The following is a 15,688-nucleotide window of genomic DNA, read 5'->3' as shown; positions in this document are numbered from 1 at the left end:
GACTTTGTCACGGATCTGCCCAGCTCAAGGGGCAAGACGGCAGTGCTGGTGGTGGTGGACCTGTTTTCCAAGATGGCGCATTTCATTCCGTGTGCGAAGGTGGCCACGGCGGAGCAAACCGCCAAACTGTTCATAGACCACGTGTTCAAGGTTCATGGTCTGCCACGGTCTATTCTGTCCGACCGGGGGCGGCAGTTCATCTCGAATTTCTGGCAGAAGCTGATGGGCTTCCTGAACGTCAAGATCAACCTGGCGTCGGCGAGACACCCGCAGACCAACGGGCAAGCGGAGCGGGTCAATGCCATCATGCAGCAGTACCTGAGATGTTATGCAAATCAACAGCCTGCGACGTGGGTGGATTACCTACCGCTTGCCGAGTTCGCCTACAACAACACGAAGCACGTGTCCACGGGAGTCACGCCGTTCTTCGCCAACAACGGGAGGCACCCCAGAACCTTCCCGGGACTGGAAAGAATGGGGGAGGGGGAGCCGCAGACAGCAGATGCGTTCGCGTCGGAGCTGCAGGAGGTCCACGATCAGCTGAGGCGCCACCTGGAGCTGGCCAAGCACGCATACAAGGTACAAGCAGACAAGCACAGAAGGGTTGGAGAAGAGCTCCACGTGGGAGACTGGGTTTGGTTAGCAGCCCACGCAGTGCCGGCCAGGTCGTTGGCCAAGAAGAAACTAGGGCATAAGCAACTGGGGCCCTACCAAGTCGAAGAGCAGGTCAACCCGGTAGCTTTCAGACTGGCACTTCCGGAGGGTTCCAGAATGCATCCGGTATTCCACAGATCGGTGCTCACTCCCTACAAGGCACCGCACAGGTTCCAGGAACCCGGAACAGCGCCGAGTCCGGTCAGAGACAGAACAGGGCACGCGGAAGTGGCACAGAAGGAGCGCATCAACGAAGTCACTGAGATTTTGGACTCCAGATGGGGGGAAGAGGGGGTAGAATACTTTCTCGCCAAGGAGGGCACCCCGGCCAGTGCGAACAGCTGGGTGCCGGGCTACGCCTTGGACGAACCTCTCCTCAAAGACGAGTTTCATGCCCTCTTTCCCCATAGACCTATGCCAGCAGAATATTTTGACGACTGGCTTTTCACGCCCACACTTTCGGCCAGCACTTTCCGGGGGTTCGACTCGGACGAGGACCCGACACAAGACGTCCGTTCCCCGGAGGGGTCACCCTCGGGATCTGCATCAGAACCCTCGTATTGGTGGGACGATAGGCCAGAGGAGCAGTGGCGCAGACGGTGGCTGGAAGGCCCAGGACGAGCAACACCGACAGGAGGAAGTGAGGGAGAGACGGACATGGACGTTTTCGGGGACGACCCTGGTTTCGAGCACGGCGGCACAGAGATGGAAGCGGAGGTGACTGTCGTCGACGAGAGCGGGGAGGAAGACCCGGGAGACTTCAGATGGCGGCCTGCCACGGGAAGCGACCGATACCCGACGTTCGTCCCTTTGCAACAGCAGCCCCCAGCTCCAGCACCAGAAGGAGGGGAGGGGGGAATGGGGGGCTTCGAGGGGGGGATGGATGTCAGGGGTTTAGGAGCAGAAGCACGGGCAAGGGAGGAAACAGAGAGCGAAGGGGAGGAGGCAGAAGAAAAGATGAGTGACGACGACGACCCGAGATCTCCTAGTCTTTCCAGTGAATCAGAGGATTCACAGAAAGGAGCACCAGTGGCGAGGGCAAGGGGGGAGTCTAGGGGGGCACCCCAGGAAGACAGAGCCAGAGAGGACTCAGGGGGGAGCAGCTGGAAATCGGGACCAGCGTCACCGCCAGGAAGCAGGGAAGAGGAAGGGAGCCAGGGGGGAAGCGCTGGCAGCTCACCACAGGAGGGAGGACATGAGTCAGGAGTGGCCACACCTCCACAGGAGGGAGGACATGAGTCGGGGATGGCCACACCTCCATCGGGGAGCGAAGAAACGGTTGAGAGGAAAGTGGAAGGTTGGGCGCGCGCGCCAAGTTCAAATGCAGAGGAAGGCGGCGCAGTAAGCAGCCCCGAAAGAGAGCCAGGTCCTAAAGCCCGGCGCAAGGAGGCAGGAGGGTCTGGGTCAGCGTCAGAAGAATCCCGGAAGGAAGAAGCCCCGGGGGGTAGAGGGACCCAGAGGAGGACAGTCAGGAGGAAAAGGTGGAGCAAGGCTAGGATATTAAGTTGGTGCACACAGGGCGGAGACTCAGACGGAGCTTCGCCGACCTAGCTACTAGGCGTAGAGTTGCGCGCAGCAGCGTGAGAATGGAAACTGTAATTCAATAAAGACTTTTACTTAATGACCGCTGGCTAGCGTGATCCTCTGTGAGCTAGGATCTTCAAGCAGCTCTGACAGTTGCAATTTTAATTAGCCTGATATTTCTTTTCCCCTCAAACACTGCATTCATAGGAATTGCTGCCAATTACAGTAGTCATCACTTCCCATTTCCACACACTAATTTTGCTCAAGTGAGTACACTGTCAAGAAGGGTCAGGACGGCTTGCAGAGACAACCAGTGGATTGAGCCTATTAACCCTTACTTAATTTCTGGTGTGTGAGAATGAATACATTAATGTCATTCTTTAGAGATGAACAAAATGGTACCAACACTTTGTTACAAATTGATGCTTTAAAAAAAAGGTGGGGAGGGAGAACAAATGAACTGAAAATTAACCAAGGCTACAGAATCCTATATTGATGTTGATGAAAACTTGTCGTTTAGTCGTGTCCGACTCTTCGTGACCCCATGGACCAGAGCATGCCAGGCACTCCTCTGTCTTCCACTGCCTCCCACAGTTTGGTCAAACTCATGTTAGTAGCTAATGAAGACTAAGGCAGAATAAATGTTGCTATTAACATAAGCTACTAACAGGGTGCTATATACAGTTTGTAGTGCAACTGTTTCCTTTGCTGTGTATAGCAAAGGAAATAGATAGGCAAAGAAAAAAGGATTTTAAACCTTCTATTATTTTTAAGCTTGCATAGTGTAGTTCAGAATCAGACAACTTTAGAATGAGCAGCACTTTATGTGGTGAACTGTGTGTGTGATGGGAAGAAGAAATGATTTACAAGTGCCCCAGATACTAGAAGAAATTCAAAATAAAAAAGACCCCAAAAGACTTACCTGCTGGGAAATTATTGGTATCCACTTTTCACTGTCCTCTTCAGCTACTTCTAAAGTATGCATACTTCTGTTTGTGATCATAAAAAAAGGCGTGAAAGTCACTATTCTAGTGATGTTGAAACTGCTGTTATGTATAGTGACACCAACCTGGGAAAGACAAAAAATGTTTAGTGTACATCAGTCTCATTACTATTAAGGGTGCCCCCAAACTGTATGTGTGTAGTTATTGTTGTTTGCACAATCTGTGAACTTTTTTGCAAGAAAAATTGGGGGATACAATTCACACTGCATTCTACAGATCAATGCAAATTCTGTCATAAACATCCATATGATGAGCTCCCCAACACCACTTGGAGCAAATGAACATATATTTAACCACATGAAACTGCCTTACACCAAAGCATAACACTGGTCCATCATTATTGTCAGTACTGACTATACGGACTAGCAGAAACTTTCCAGGGCTTCAAGCATGATTCTGAGGGAGCACACAAAGGTAATCACACTAAGAGACAATTTCATCCGAAAATACAGAGACCAACAACTAGGGAGGAAGCAGTTGCACAAACAAGTAACTCAGAAAAACATTCCAAAAAGGAAGTGCCTGAGATAGAAGAAGCCAGAAAGGCAGCACAAGCTAGAAGTGAGACTGCTTTGGACAAAGACAAGAACAAACTGCCACTCCAGAGGTAAGAGACAGATCAGCTTCCTGTGAGTGAGGTTTCCTGCGTTTGAGCACTAGGAGGAACAGAATTCTGATTTCTCATTCAATGGTGAAGGGAGAATTTTGGGTACGTTTTGCTTTAGTATGTTTAACAATGCACTGTCTGCGTCCCTCTGCTGTTCATTTTTCTCTGAAGACTCCTGAATTTCATCCACATTTTGGGGGGTGGGAGGAGTAGTCAGTCACAAAACAGAGTTTTGCACATATTCAGCCCAAAGGTCTCCGGTTGCCACTCCATGGACCAGGAGAAAAGGCAGGCAAAAGCCTCACGCCAAACTTGGTTTGCCACACCATGGAGCAGGAGTGGGTGGGAAACAGAAGCTACACACTCTCTCCTTGTCACAGCTGCAGACCAGGAGGATGAGGACAAGGGGCAGGCACTCCATCGCTGCCAAAGCAAACTGGAAGGCAGGCAGGCAGGCAGGCAGGCAGGCTTCAAGATCAAAGGCCAATAGAAGCAGGCAGGCAGGGATGTAACAGGGACACTCACTCCGTTGCCAGTGTAAAAACAGCAAACTGGGAGGAGGTGGCCAAGTTGTTTTTAAATCAGGACAGGAGAACGCAAACGCCACACCACCCATGACACAAGTAGTGTGCACACCAAAACGAAAGACAGAAATACAGTTGTGACCCCCTAAAAATGGCAGTGGCTGCAGAGGCTGCTGATGGAAAGAAAAAGAGCGCGCTGGCAGTGGGCCGCTGCACCTGAAGGCGGGAACGGCCGTTGGTGCTGCAGCAAGGGCACCAGTTCTGGAAAATTTATCAATGTAAGTAAACAACTAAGGAATAAAAGAAAGGGGGCTTATAAGCGAACAACCAAATGTAAAGAGCAACGGAAATGGGGTTTTTTTTTGGGGGGGGGAACCACAACACATAAAGAACTGTAAAACTAAAACGATGATAAGGTAAATCTAAAGAAAAAAAGGGGGTTCAGAAACTAGTAAAAAACTTAGCTGAGTCGGGAGAGCTGGGAGGAATGTACTGTCTGCGTCTAGACAGGAGGAAAAACTGAGTTCAGCCTGCTTCCCACAAGTCTTTGCTCCTGTCTAGTGTCTTACGACAGGGTGGACACCCTTTCCACTGGATATGATGCCCCACAAACTAAAACATCTTGCCCAGTTCATGCAGGTGGCCAATGGTAAGAGAGCTGGTGATGTGCTTAGATGATGCCAATGCTACAATGCTGCAAAGACAGTCAGAATATTGGGCAAGCAGTAAAGAATGGATGGGAGAGGGACAAACCCAGCTTTTACAATGCTAGCCTTAGTTGATCTTTGATGGAATAACTTATGCATTGCTTGTAGACTGTTAAAGAAATCATATATCACATGTCATAACATAGCATGGCCTTTCTTTCAATTAAACATGCATAGACTTATGCCTACAATGCATTTAACAGTATTAGTTAAACCAACTCACTTGGTAATCGTTTATGTTGCCCTTACATTTAACGAAACCATGACTGCCAACAGTATCCAGAGAAAAGTGATCAGAAAGTTCACTGTCTGTCACCATAAGCTGAACCTGTAAGGAGAACATTTGTTATGCCCACTTCATTACAAATGACATTTAAAGCAAGGAAAAATACACTGGCTGTCATTTGAAAATGAATAATAGATGGCAGCAACTGGAACCTACATACTCCTGACTAGTGTTCCAGCCAGCCATGTCCTCTCATTCAGGACATTCAATTTCATCCTCCCTGGTGTTCTGCTGTCACCACAAAAGACACCAGCATTCTGTGAGCGCTGAGCATGGTCAAGTCCTCATTGGGTTCTTTGCGCCCTATGGGTTTTATGTACTTCTGCAAACCTTCGAGTTCCTCTAAGCTTTATGATATTTCTCTCTTGTTTCTTAGTGGCTGTCATAATGAGCATCAGAGTTCACGCTTAACATACTGTATACGTAGTAACTATTGTCTTCCAAATACAAGAACAGTTGTAGAGAATCTTTTCATCTCAAACCCTTCTTTATGCACAATAGATAGGTTTTTCTTGACTGGGAATAACTATGCATTTATTAACGACGTTATTATCTAGCATCTTCTCTTTTAAAATCTTCTTGCAAAAATCCCCACTACCCAACTTATAAATATAAGAAAGTAATAATATCACTTATTAGTAGGAATAGAGAGCACAATATATCGTTTGAAATATACTGATGCATTCTATCATTAGTTTGTATTGCATGATAATAAGTCGAGGTAATAAAAGGAAAAATTGAGCTTTTCCTTTTCCCTGCACAGGAAAAACTGGGTGCCCTCCGGATGTTGTTTGGACCTCAAATGACATTATTCCTGAGTACTGGTGAAGCTGACTGGGGCTATGGGATTTGGAGTCAAACATCTAGAAGGCATCATTTGACCAGTCCTGGAATACTATATTGAGAGCTTAATGCATTGTATAACTTATTTTGACTCTGGGGATGTTTAATTTTCTGAGATTTAAAACATTACCTTGTTGTTATGGTAAAAGTGTTTTGGTTGGAAAGAAAAAAGAAGTGGCATCTTGTAATCAGGTGGATGTTTGCGATGAATGCCATCAGCTTTGTACTGCAACATTCGACCAGTCTTATTTACCATCCAGTATGGACTGTGAATCGCTATAATCACTTGTCCCGTGGCATAGGTTATGTGCACAGCAATATCCAGTTCTGTCCTGTCAACGTCAGTGATGCATGAGAATGTGATGAAACTAATTTCTTGCTGATTCATTCGAGTGTAGTATTCAGCAGTCCAATTTTTACCAAGATAATTAAGTAAATGTAATTGCAGCTTGCTCTGATCTAATACTGCGTTATGAATCTGAGTTGAACATCCATTTTCTAGAGTATGGCAGGCTGTACTGTGTCCCTTTGAAAGAAAAGTTCAAAGATATGGTCAATATAGTCCTTAATTCAATAACAATTTCTATTCAAATACAAAACACATGGGCAATGATCAATTATTTATCATTAGATTCAACTATGTTTGAAAAGCCACAATAACAATGATATTGGTAACCATGTCATGTGTTCAGGTTTTTCCTTTGGACACCATGCCGTATCTTTCATATCTTTCTTGTTGGTATCTATCCTCCCAATTATACAGTCGTACTTCGGCTCCCGAACGCCTTAGGAGTCAAATTCATATGTTCCTGCCTGTTGTAGGCTGTGGGCGGGGGGGGGGTTACCCCATTGTCTTAGATGCCTCCTGCATACAACCAGGTAAATCAAACTGTACACTAACGGTGGATATGAACCAGTTAGAAAGGAGGATTGTTAAGAAAGATTAGGCACTCCAAAGTCAATTTTGTACCCTTGGAAGCTAGTAACTGAATTCTAGACAAGAGATAGAACATTTTAGGATATCACCAGAATGCTTTATATTTATGGAACATGCACTGTGATGTTCCAGACAATAAAATAGTATTTTTATATACTTAGAAGAATTGGAAAACAAAAATTAGAGAAAACTACCTCTAAGGAATAAGCAATCTGATATGGAAGAAGATTGCGGAGAAGAACAGAAGGCCATAAATGAACAACATATGGTAAATCCCACTGATCATCTATACAAACTGAAGATATCAGAGTATCTTGCATTGGAACAATATTGATGATGAGTGGGTAGTTAGATGATTTTGTAGGCTGACATTTCTTCTGCAACACTTTGCCAAAATTCTTCACCATTTCATCAAAGCTAACTCCTTCACTTGATGCATACTCTCCGGAAGTTCCGCCTTCATCAGCTACTGGTCGAAAAAACAGTAGCGCTCTGTAAATGAGCACACCAATTATTATCCTCATTTCACTTTCCAGTTGAAAACATTCAGTGTGACACAATGACTCATTTAGATAGCATGTTTACAAGTTCTGCTGAAGTTAGTTATTATGTCAATGAAACATTCAAGAAATTAATAAAGAAATATTTACAAGAAATAAATAAAACAATCACAATCAATTTGAACCACATACCGGTAGTTGCTTGACAGAACTTTTAGCAGGTTAATTTGACAGGCATGTAGCACTTGTAGAAGCAGCCATAAAAACTTGTCAATTTAAAAGCGATAAAAGGAATACATCACTGAATGCTAAAATGTATTCTCCAGACAGCTAAAAATTCTTTCAACAAGCTTTTTAGGTTAAGATCTTTCCCAGTGTCCAATACTTTCCAGAATCAGAATTGTTTTAAGATGTTTTTATTGTTTTACTTGTTTACCACCCTGGTCCTATTTGGAGGAAAGGTGTGATATAACTGTAATAAATACATACATAAAATAATCTGCAACTGAAATCTGTGAAAATTTGACTAGTGATGTCCTATAGTGAACTTTGACCACTTTCATACAACTGTTATCAAGGCACAGGCAGTTGTTTTTCTTTCTGCAACCTCACACAGGAAAAGGAGGAACACATGCTTTCATAGGAAGGTCACTGTGAGATCATTTGCTTTACTATATTCCTTCCTGAGCTGCTCCAGTAATTTCAATGATTTTGTGCATTAAAATAAGCTCAGGCATCAGGGGAGAGTAGTCACAGTGCCAGTTTAAAGACCGCAATACTGACTGACACCAGCTTGTCAGTAAGCAAGTAAATCCACAAACTCAGATTTGGATGCAATGCTAACCCAATTCATGTTTTATCCATGCATAAAATGTTAACAGCAGGGCTTGAGGAAAATTTCAGTGGCTGTGATAGTTGCTCCAGGAACGTGCACATTTGCTTGACAAGTTAGTTCAACTTCTCCATAGGTATGCATTGAAGAGATCGATCATTTCAATAAATCCATAAGCGAGTGGGTAATATTAAAGTGGAATCAAACTAGTGAGAATGTGAAACTTCAACCATGTTCTGTTTGGAAAGAATAAATTATGAGGAAGGCAGCATACCAATAAACAATCAGTTTATCTATAGAATATTGCTGAAGCAATAGTATTAAACTATAACTATATATTTTTTAAATTAGCTGGATGGTCAGCATTCATAAAATATCTAATGAAGTGAGAAAAATAAAAAAGGAAATTAAAAATCACCTGTAAGAGGTCAATGGTATGTTAAATTCATCCTCTGGTAGAGCCATTCCTAAACATTTTCCATCTTCAAATATTCTCAAGGGAATTGAAAAATGATTCTTTATCTATATGGAAAAACAACAGTGCGTATTATAAAATGCTAAAATGTCTCTTTTCACACTAATAAGCAAAGACCACCGCCAACAGAGGGCCTATTCAACTGTGCAAGAAGGCAAAAGGGTACTGCTCTCTTAAAGGTCTGTGCTACTTTAGTATGTGTGTGTTTGTTGGGTTGAAAGCACCTCTATATCAAAATGTATCTGCACATAGCAAATATAGCCTTACTCAGCCAGGCAATAGGATGAAAATGAAACTCTTGCTAATCTAGGTGGGGTGAAAAACCTTTAATTTATGAACTCTGGGGCATCATGTTTAGTGAGCAAAGCTTACCTGAATAGGAGAATGCACTGTTATCATCTTGCTCCCCTCAGTGGTGTCAATTTGGCAAACAACAGATCTCACAACACCAGAGTCATTGTGTCTTACTCTGTAAAGACTTCGTCCCACTTTTGTCAGAGGAATCTTTTCTGTAGTGGAGTGGTTCTGAGGAGCTAGAAACAGAAGGCAATACACTGACTTGTATTGAAATGAAACTGCTGAAAACGACCTGAAAATGAACTGGCAAGCAGGCAAGCAAGCAGAGGTATCTATTTCTCTGAATTTGATGCATTTTCAGCTTTCATAAGTTAGGGGGCATCAAACTCCCACTGGATGGACTTTCATCCAGAGAAAAATATAGGCTGAAGTGAATGGACTGAGGTCTTTTTAAAGTTTTTTTTAATTCATTTTCTTCTTAGCTCTATACTCACACCAGTGCTGACCCAGTGCTTTTTGTGAAATATTCTGTCCTTGTAATTGAAAGGATAGCTATTCACCTGTGCTGTTGCTATTTTTAAAAAATCAAATCCGTGGCCACCTGTACTAGAAAGAAGAGCACCTTGCCTTGAAAAATAAAATTTGAAAATATCAACATGTCCATTAAAGGTGGGGTATTGTTGTGGGGAAAGTAGATAACATTTCCTATGTTCACTAATTTGTGCTAGATGCTAACACTTAGTCCGTTTCCTGTTGTGTTAAAATTCCCAAAGCAAATTGCCCCTCAACTTGCTAACATACTCCTTTCACTTCAATCCAATTCTAGCTGTGCTTAGAAAAATACAAATCAAGAGATTCAATCACAGACCTCCAAAGTAAAATGTAATTTGTTCCTGGCATACATATGAATGTTCACTGAACTATCTGGGGGAGGATAGTCTGTTAATGAACAATATGTTTGGTTGGGTTAAAAAACATTATATCCAATGACGTAATATAGAGACAGGCCACATAAGTAGACATAACGTCCTTAAAAAGTTTATTTCAAAATTAAAATGTACTTTTTAAAGTAAGCTGTTAGTTATTACTTCATCACTATACCTAATGCAGAGCCATGAAGCTTGAACAAGCTGTGGGTGTAAAGGAAGCATTGGGAACATGCTCCAAGTGTACTCTTGATTTTTCCTTTCTGGTGCAATTTACCGTATTTTTCGCCCCATAGGACGCACCAAGTTTTTTTGGGGGGAAATAAAGAAAAAAAAAGTATCTCCCCCCCCCCAGGCGCTTGTGGGGCCGGCAGCGGGGAGAAGCGCTCTTCTCCCCGCCACCAGCCTTCAGACCAGGTCCGGGGACAGCGGGAAGACGCGCTGCGCCTCCCAGCTGTCCCCGGAGCTTGCGGGGCTGGCGGCGGGGAGAAGCACGCGTCTCTCCGTCGTCAGCCTCCAAACCACATCGGGAGGCAGCAGGATGGCGGCATTCCGCCTCCGCGCTGTCCCTCGACCTTGTGGGGCTGGCGCTGGGGCTCTCCTGAAGCCTGGAGAGCGAGAGGGGTCGGTGCGCACCGACCCCTCTCCAGGCTTCAGTGAAAGCCTGCATTCGCCCCATAGGACGCACACACATTTCCCCTTCATTTTTGGAGGGGGGAAAGTGCATCCTATAGGGCGAAAAATACGGTAACACTTTTTGAATTTGGTGCCTTTTCCTGTCACCACAAAATTCAAAAGACACCAAATTCTACCAGTGGCTGGAAGGGAAGAAGTGTGTTCCCAATTCTACTTTTAAATTTGGCCCTGGTTATAGGCATGAATAGACAGGCCCCGGCAAGCTTAATAAGGTTTGTGGACTGGAGTTTCCACTGCTGACCTAACACTAAGCAAAATTTCTTTATTTATAGAGACCAAATAATACATACTATGCCTACTTACTGAGCCAGATGTAGAATACTCTGCTGCTTAGGGTAGTCATTGCTGTAAACTGGTCTTGATCACTTTTAGTTCTGACATACTCCATACTTAGACTTTGCCCATCTTCAAGATGAAATGAATTCCCCTTTGAGTCAACATTAAGAACATTGAAGGAGTCACTAGGCAAGACAGTGGTGGGGACTCCTAAGGAATTCATTAATACAAAGGGGGCCTGGTCTTTTTTGGAGATTTCTGAAGTTTTTGAAGCTGCTTCTGCAAATGCCTAGCCAAAAAAAGAGATGTGAAATAATGAATTAACTAACAACCTTTTTTTAAAAAAAGAAAGACCTGAAGAGCAGATTCGTAAGATAGATGATGAACACACTGGATGGGGTAACTTGCTCATCACGTGACAGAGGAAATTGAGCCTGCCTCCCACAATTCTGTGCTCCTGCCTCCGTCACGTGATGAGGGAATTACCCAATCCAGTGCCTTCATTGTCCACCACAGTAAATTGAACATATTACTTTATTTAGGTCACAGATGCAAATCAAAGTCTTATTACCGTGCCGAGGTTACTCAACATTAGTAGACCACATTTGGACAATGTAATGTTCAGCTGATCTTGAGAAAAAATAGTTATTACTGTCTTGTACTCTGGGACTTTGTATTGTTCTTCTTCAGCAACTGATTCAACTAAAGTTTTCTTGGCTTTCTTCTTCATCTTTAACAGAAAAAGGGGAGGGGAAGAGAGGAGAAATTAATACTAGATGTAGAAAGCCGATGATGCCATTTAGAACATTTGCAATATGGGCACAGCAATCTAGACTCTTGGTATGTTGGATACAATGAAGGTGCCCCTCTACCTGCTTTTGCTGAGCCTCAGAGGTGGTGTGTGTGTGTGTGTGTGTGTGTGTGTGTGTGTGTGTGCACGTGCGTGTGTGCTCTAGTGGCATAAAGGGCTCTGTTGTGCACACTGAAAATGTGGGCAGGCAGAAGCTGTTCTCTCCTCCATGGCTATGAGTTTGAAATTAAGTCCATACATAACTTTTCAAGTATCTGTGAATCCTAAAGACTAAAGATAGTGAAAGAAAAGTGAAAAATACATTAAATAATAGTCTGGCTCATAACCTCAGTTCCAATTAATTAATTTACTAGAAAAGCTCAGCATCTTGACAGGTATGGTATGTGTGGAGAAGCAGAACTAATATTGCAGGGCCCCTACTGCATACAGTGTGCAGTGTGTCTACGCTACATGAAAGAGGAAGGACAGAATAAAGTATGATAAATACATAATTCCTGAATTGCAGCCTGGCAAATGACATGAAGTAGACTGAAGCAGCAAATTTTCAGCGTAACTCTTTCCAGCCTAAAACAGAACTAGGTCAGGTTCCTCAGTACATAGTAATGGATGCAGCTTTAAAACTGCTTCAAAGACAGGCATGCGTTTCCATGTTTTACTTCTTAAGTGAGGATATATTTCTACCCAGTGACAACAGGTACAAGACTATTGTTCTCATATTATGAAGAATTTTAAGTACCGTATTTTTTGCTCTATAAGACTCACTTTTTCCCTCCTAAACCGTAAGGGGAAATGTGTGTGCGTCTTATGGAGCGAATGCAGGCTGCGCAGCTATCCCAGAAGCCAGAACAGCAAGAGGGATTGTTGCTTTCACTGCGCAGCGATCCCTCTTGCTGTTCTGGCTTCTGAGATTCAGAATATTTTTTTTCTTGTTTTCCTCCTCCAAAAACTAGGTGCGTCTTATAGAGCGAAAAATACGGTGTATGTGTTTGCAGGATCACAAATATGAACTTGTTTATGTTTTTATTGTTAAATCATTCTGATATGTTATATTGGAAATGAGTAATAAATGGAAATAAATAAATATTTTGAAATATTATATAAAATGGAGAAAGAAGAACATCTATTCAAACATTAAAGTCCATCTATCCTATACCAAAATGAATTTGTATTTCTAAAAGTATACCTTCAATTCTAGAACCCAAGGTCTGAATTCATCAGTGTTTTCAACTTCCAGTGGTTCAAGTAATGGTTCCCAAACACCAAACATCTCATTGTAATAATGTACCTAAAAATACAAAACATAATTAATCTGTACAATGAGTGATATCCATTTGTAGCACGTAATGAAAATGAAAAACATTATTAAAAACTCAATGGACTATTTTTGTATGACAATCACTATTCCTATATTATTAATTTGCCCAACTGGAGGAAAAACTTTAGAGAAACCTTTCAAAAATTTTAATGTTGGTGACACACTTTTTATACATACATCGTTTCGTGATATAGTAATTCAGTTTTAATAGCAAACCGGAAGTTGAACTAATCCCTTTCGAGCCCCAGGAGAAGAATTAGGAGCATTTGTGTGACACACTACATACTGCAGCCAACACAGTTTGGAAAGCTCTGCTTTAGAGTAACACATTTGGTTTTAATTATATCCCAAAGCACTAAAATATCTTAAGAATAAGTTAATTCTAAAAAGGCATTCAGCAATGGCCATGCCTACAGAAGCTTCCCAACCAGGGGCACCGACTCATGGAGGCTGAGCTGTTTTGGGCCCCCTCAATGTGCAGGGTGCTGGTGCTCTGGAACGCGCCACTGTGATCATCCTTCTCCTGACCGCGGTGTGCTTGGGCGCACAGCTTAGTGCAGTGCCCAGCCTCTCACTCATGGGATCACCACCTTGTCATGGTGAATGGGCTTGCACGTTTCTATTATCCCTGTGAGCGAAGCCATCGGGAGTCTCATACTCCCAGTAGGGTCACCCACTGCAGTAAGGTCAAAGGGGAGGAGCTAGAAAGAATGATCCAGTAAGTCTTCAATGGCAGAACAGGCAGAAGATAACAAGCGCTATGTGACAACGGCTGTGAAGGCGGATGAAGGATACAGCAGATAAGAATCTACCGGTCATTGTGATACTCATGCCATCGGAATAGCGCCTTACTGTGAAGACTGTGTGTTGATTAGCATGCACTGATCTCCACACATAAAACAAATTCATACATAGGCATTTTCAGGGGCGGAAACCCCACACCCTCCCAATATGGCGGGGCGCTCTGCTGTATGCCGCAGTGCCCGGTTTTCTCTCGACTGTGCAATGTCACAAGCACATGTCACATGTGCGTGTGAGTCATAAGTGTGCCTCGCACACGTGATAATGGGCCCTCAATCTCCAGTGCAAGGTGGTGCCACTGTTCCCAACTAAATCCTACCTGTGAAAGCGGGTGGGCACGTTCACAACACCACACTATATTTCAAGTTATAACCCCAGCTTGATCCCTCCATGTGTTTTCAAGGGGACAAGGAAATATGTGAAAGATACTCTAATGCCATGTTGCCCTAATGCACTGAGACATCACAATGACCTATACAACTGCGTGATACCTTGAATCCATTTTTTTTCTGGGCAAGGAGGATACATTGCAATGTGGTATCTGAAGGCAGAACTATTAAATACTGTGCTTTAGATTATTCAGTAGCCATCTGGTGCCAAAAGGCTACCAAATTTGAAATGTTGTGGGGAAAGCTGAACTCTTACTAGCAAAGTAGCTAGGCAACTATTACACCCAACATGCAAATACTGTTTCTGCGTAGTGGACACAATTCACAAAACAGCTTTAAATGTCTGCCTTTTTCTTCCATAACAGAACAAAACTCTACCCACCTCTAATTCAAGACGAGAAGAGAGATTGATCAGACTACTCCAGTTTCGAACTTCTCCAGAAAATGATGACTTTGCTAATAGCATTGGCACTGTTTTGTGGCCAACCCCAGCTTCAAGGGTTATGACAACAGTTTCAATTCTCATTTTCATCGTCTCTCCTGTGGGGACCAACTCAATTACAGAAGCAGGATCTTTATTTTCACTTGACTCTTCAAGAAACCACATTTTTAGATTTTTAATATTCTTCTGATCCCAAATATCTGGAGGTACTGGACTAATGTCTTTCTCTGTAGTCTCATTTGTTGGGAAGAGTGCTGATGTAATGGTTATTACTGTATTTAAGATAATTGGCGTCACCTAAGTTTAAAAAAAGATTATTCTCAAATGAAGAACTATGTATTTCTAATTTGACTTAGTGAATCAAGAAACCACTACATATTAGAAGAAATACAAATATAGTATTATTATAGGTATACAAATAGGATTATATGTTTGAAATTGGCAGTGGAAGGACTGAAACAATGTAATACTATCCTCTGAGTAACTTATTTGTTCAGTTTTCCAAGGGACGTCTTAGTCTTATGATGGATTCAAAACTTGAAAAACAAAAAAGTGTAAGGACATGTATAAAATGGTCTGTAAAGGCAAAAAATACCACCTTTTTCCCCAGACACAATTTTAAATGTACCTTAATTGTGAGGGATTTAATTGACAGATCAGCTTTCTGAGGATCTCCACCTGACTGTATCATCTCAAAGAAGAGGTCACAGGGCTGCAATATCTGGATATAAATCACAATAAATTGAAACATATAAATTTGCCAGTTAAAAATGTTTTCTAAATGCACAGTGAATATCATATAAATTTCCTATGCAAAACAGCAGTCTGTGAAACAAATGCAG

General features: G+C 42.9%; 1 protein-coding gene across 3 annotated transcripts in view; it reads right to left on the bottom strand.

Annotated features, from left to right (window-relative positions):
- VPS13A (vacuolar protein sorting 13 homolog A) overlaps positions 1 to 15,688 on the bottom strand; it is a 152,658-nt gene that overhangs the window by 40,973 nt on the left and 95,997 nt on the right. For all 3 annotated transcript variants that reach the window (XM_083464715.1, XM_083464716.1, XM_083464717.1), the window contains exons 40-50: positions 15,475 to 15,567; positions 14,787 to 15,143; positions 13,083 to 13,184; positions 11,660 to 11,818; positions 11,116 to 11,377; positions 9,266 to 9,426; positions 8,837 to 8,940; positions 7,281 to 7,578; positions 6,280 to 6,675; positions 5,244 to 5,348; positions 3,101 to 3,247 (exon numbers count right to left, since the gene is read on the bottom strand). In XM_083464715.1, the coding sequence (XP_083320841.1) occupies positions 3,101 to 3,247; positions 5,244 to 5,348; positions 6,280 to 6,675; positions 7,281 to 7,578; positions 8,837 to 8,940; positions 9,266 to 9,426; positions 11,116 to 11,377; positions 11,660 to 11,818; positions 13,083 to 13,184; positions 14,787 to 15,143; positions 15,475 to 15,567 (2,184 nt within the window). The remainder of the gene's footprint in view (positions 1 to 3,100; positions 3,248 to 5,243; positions 5,349 to 6,279; positions 6,676 to 7,280; positions 7,579 to 8,836; positions 8,941 to 9,265; positions 9,427 to 11,115; positions 11,378 to 11,659; positions 11,819 to 13,082; positions 13,185 to 14,786; positions 15,144 to 15,474; positions 15,568 to 15,688) is intronic.

This window comes from Podarcis liolepis, assembly GCF_965112155.1.
Source record: "Podarcis liolepis genome assembly, chromosome: 11".
NCBI classification, from domain to species: Eukaryota; Metazoa; Chordata; class Lepidosauria; order Squamata; family Lacertidae; genus Podarcis; species Podarcis liolepis.
This window is presented reverse-complemented; position numbering and strand designations above follow the sequence as displayed.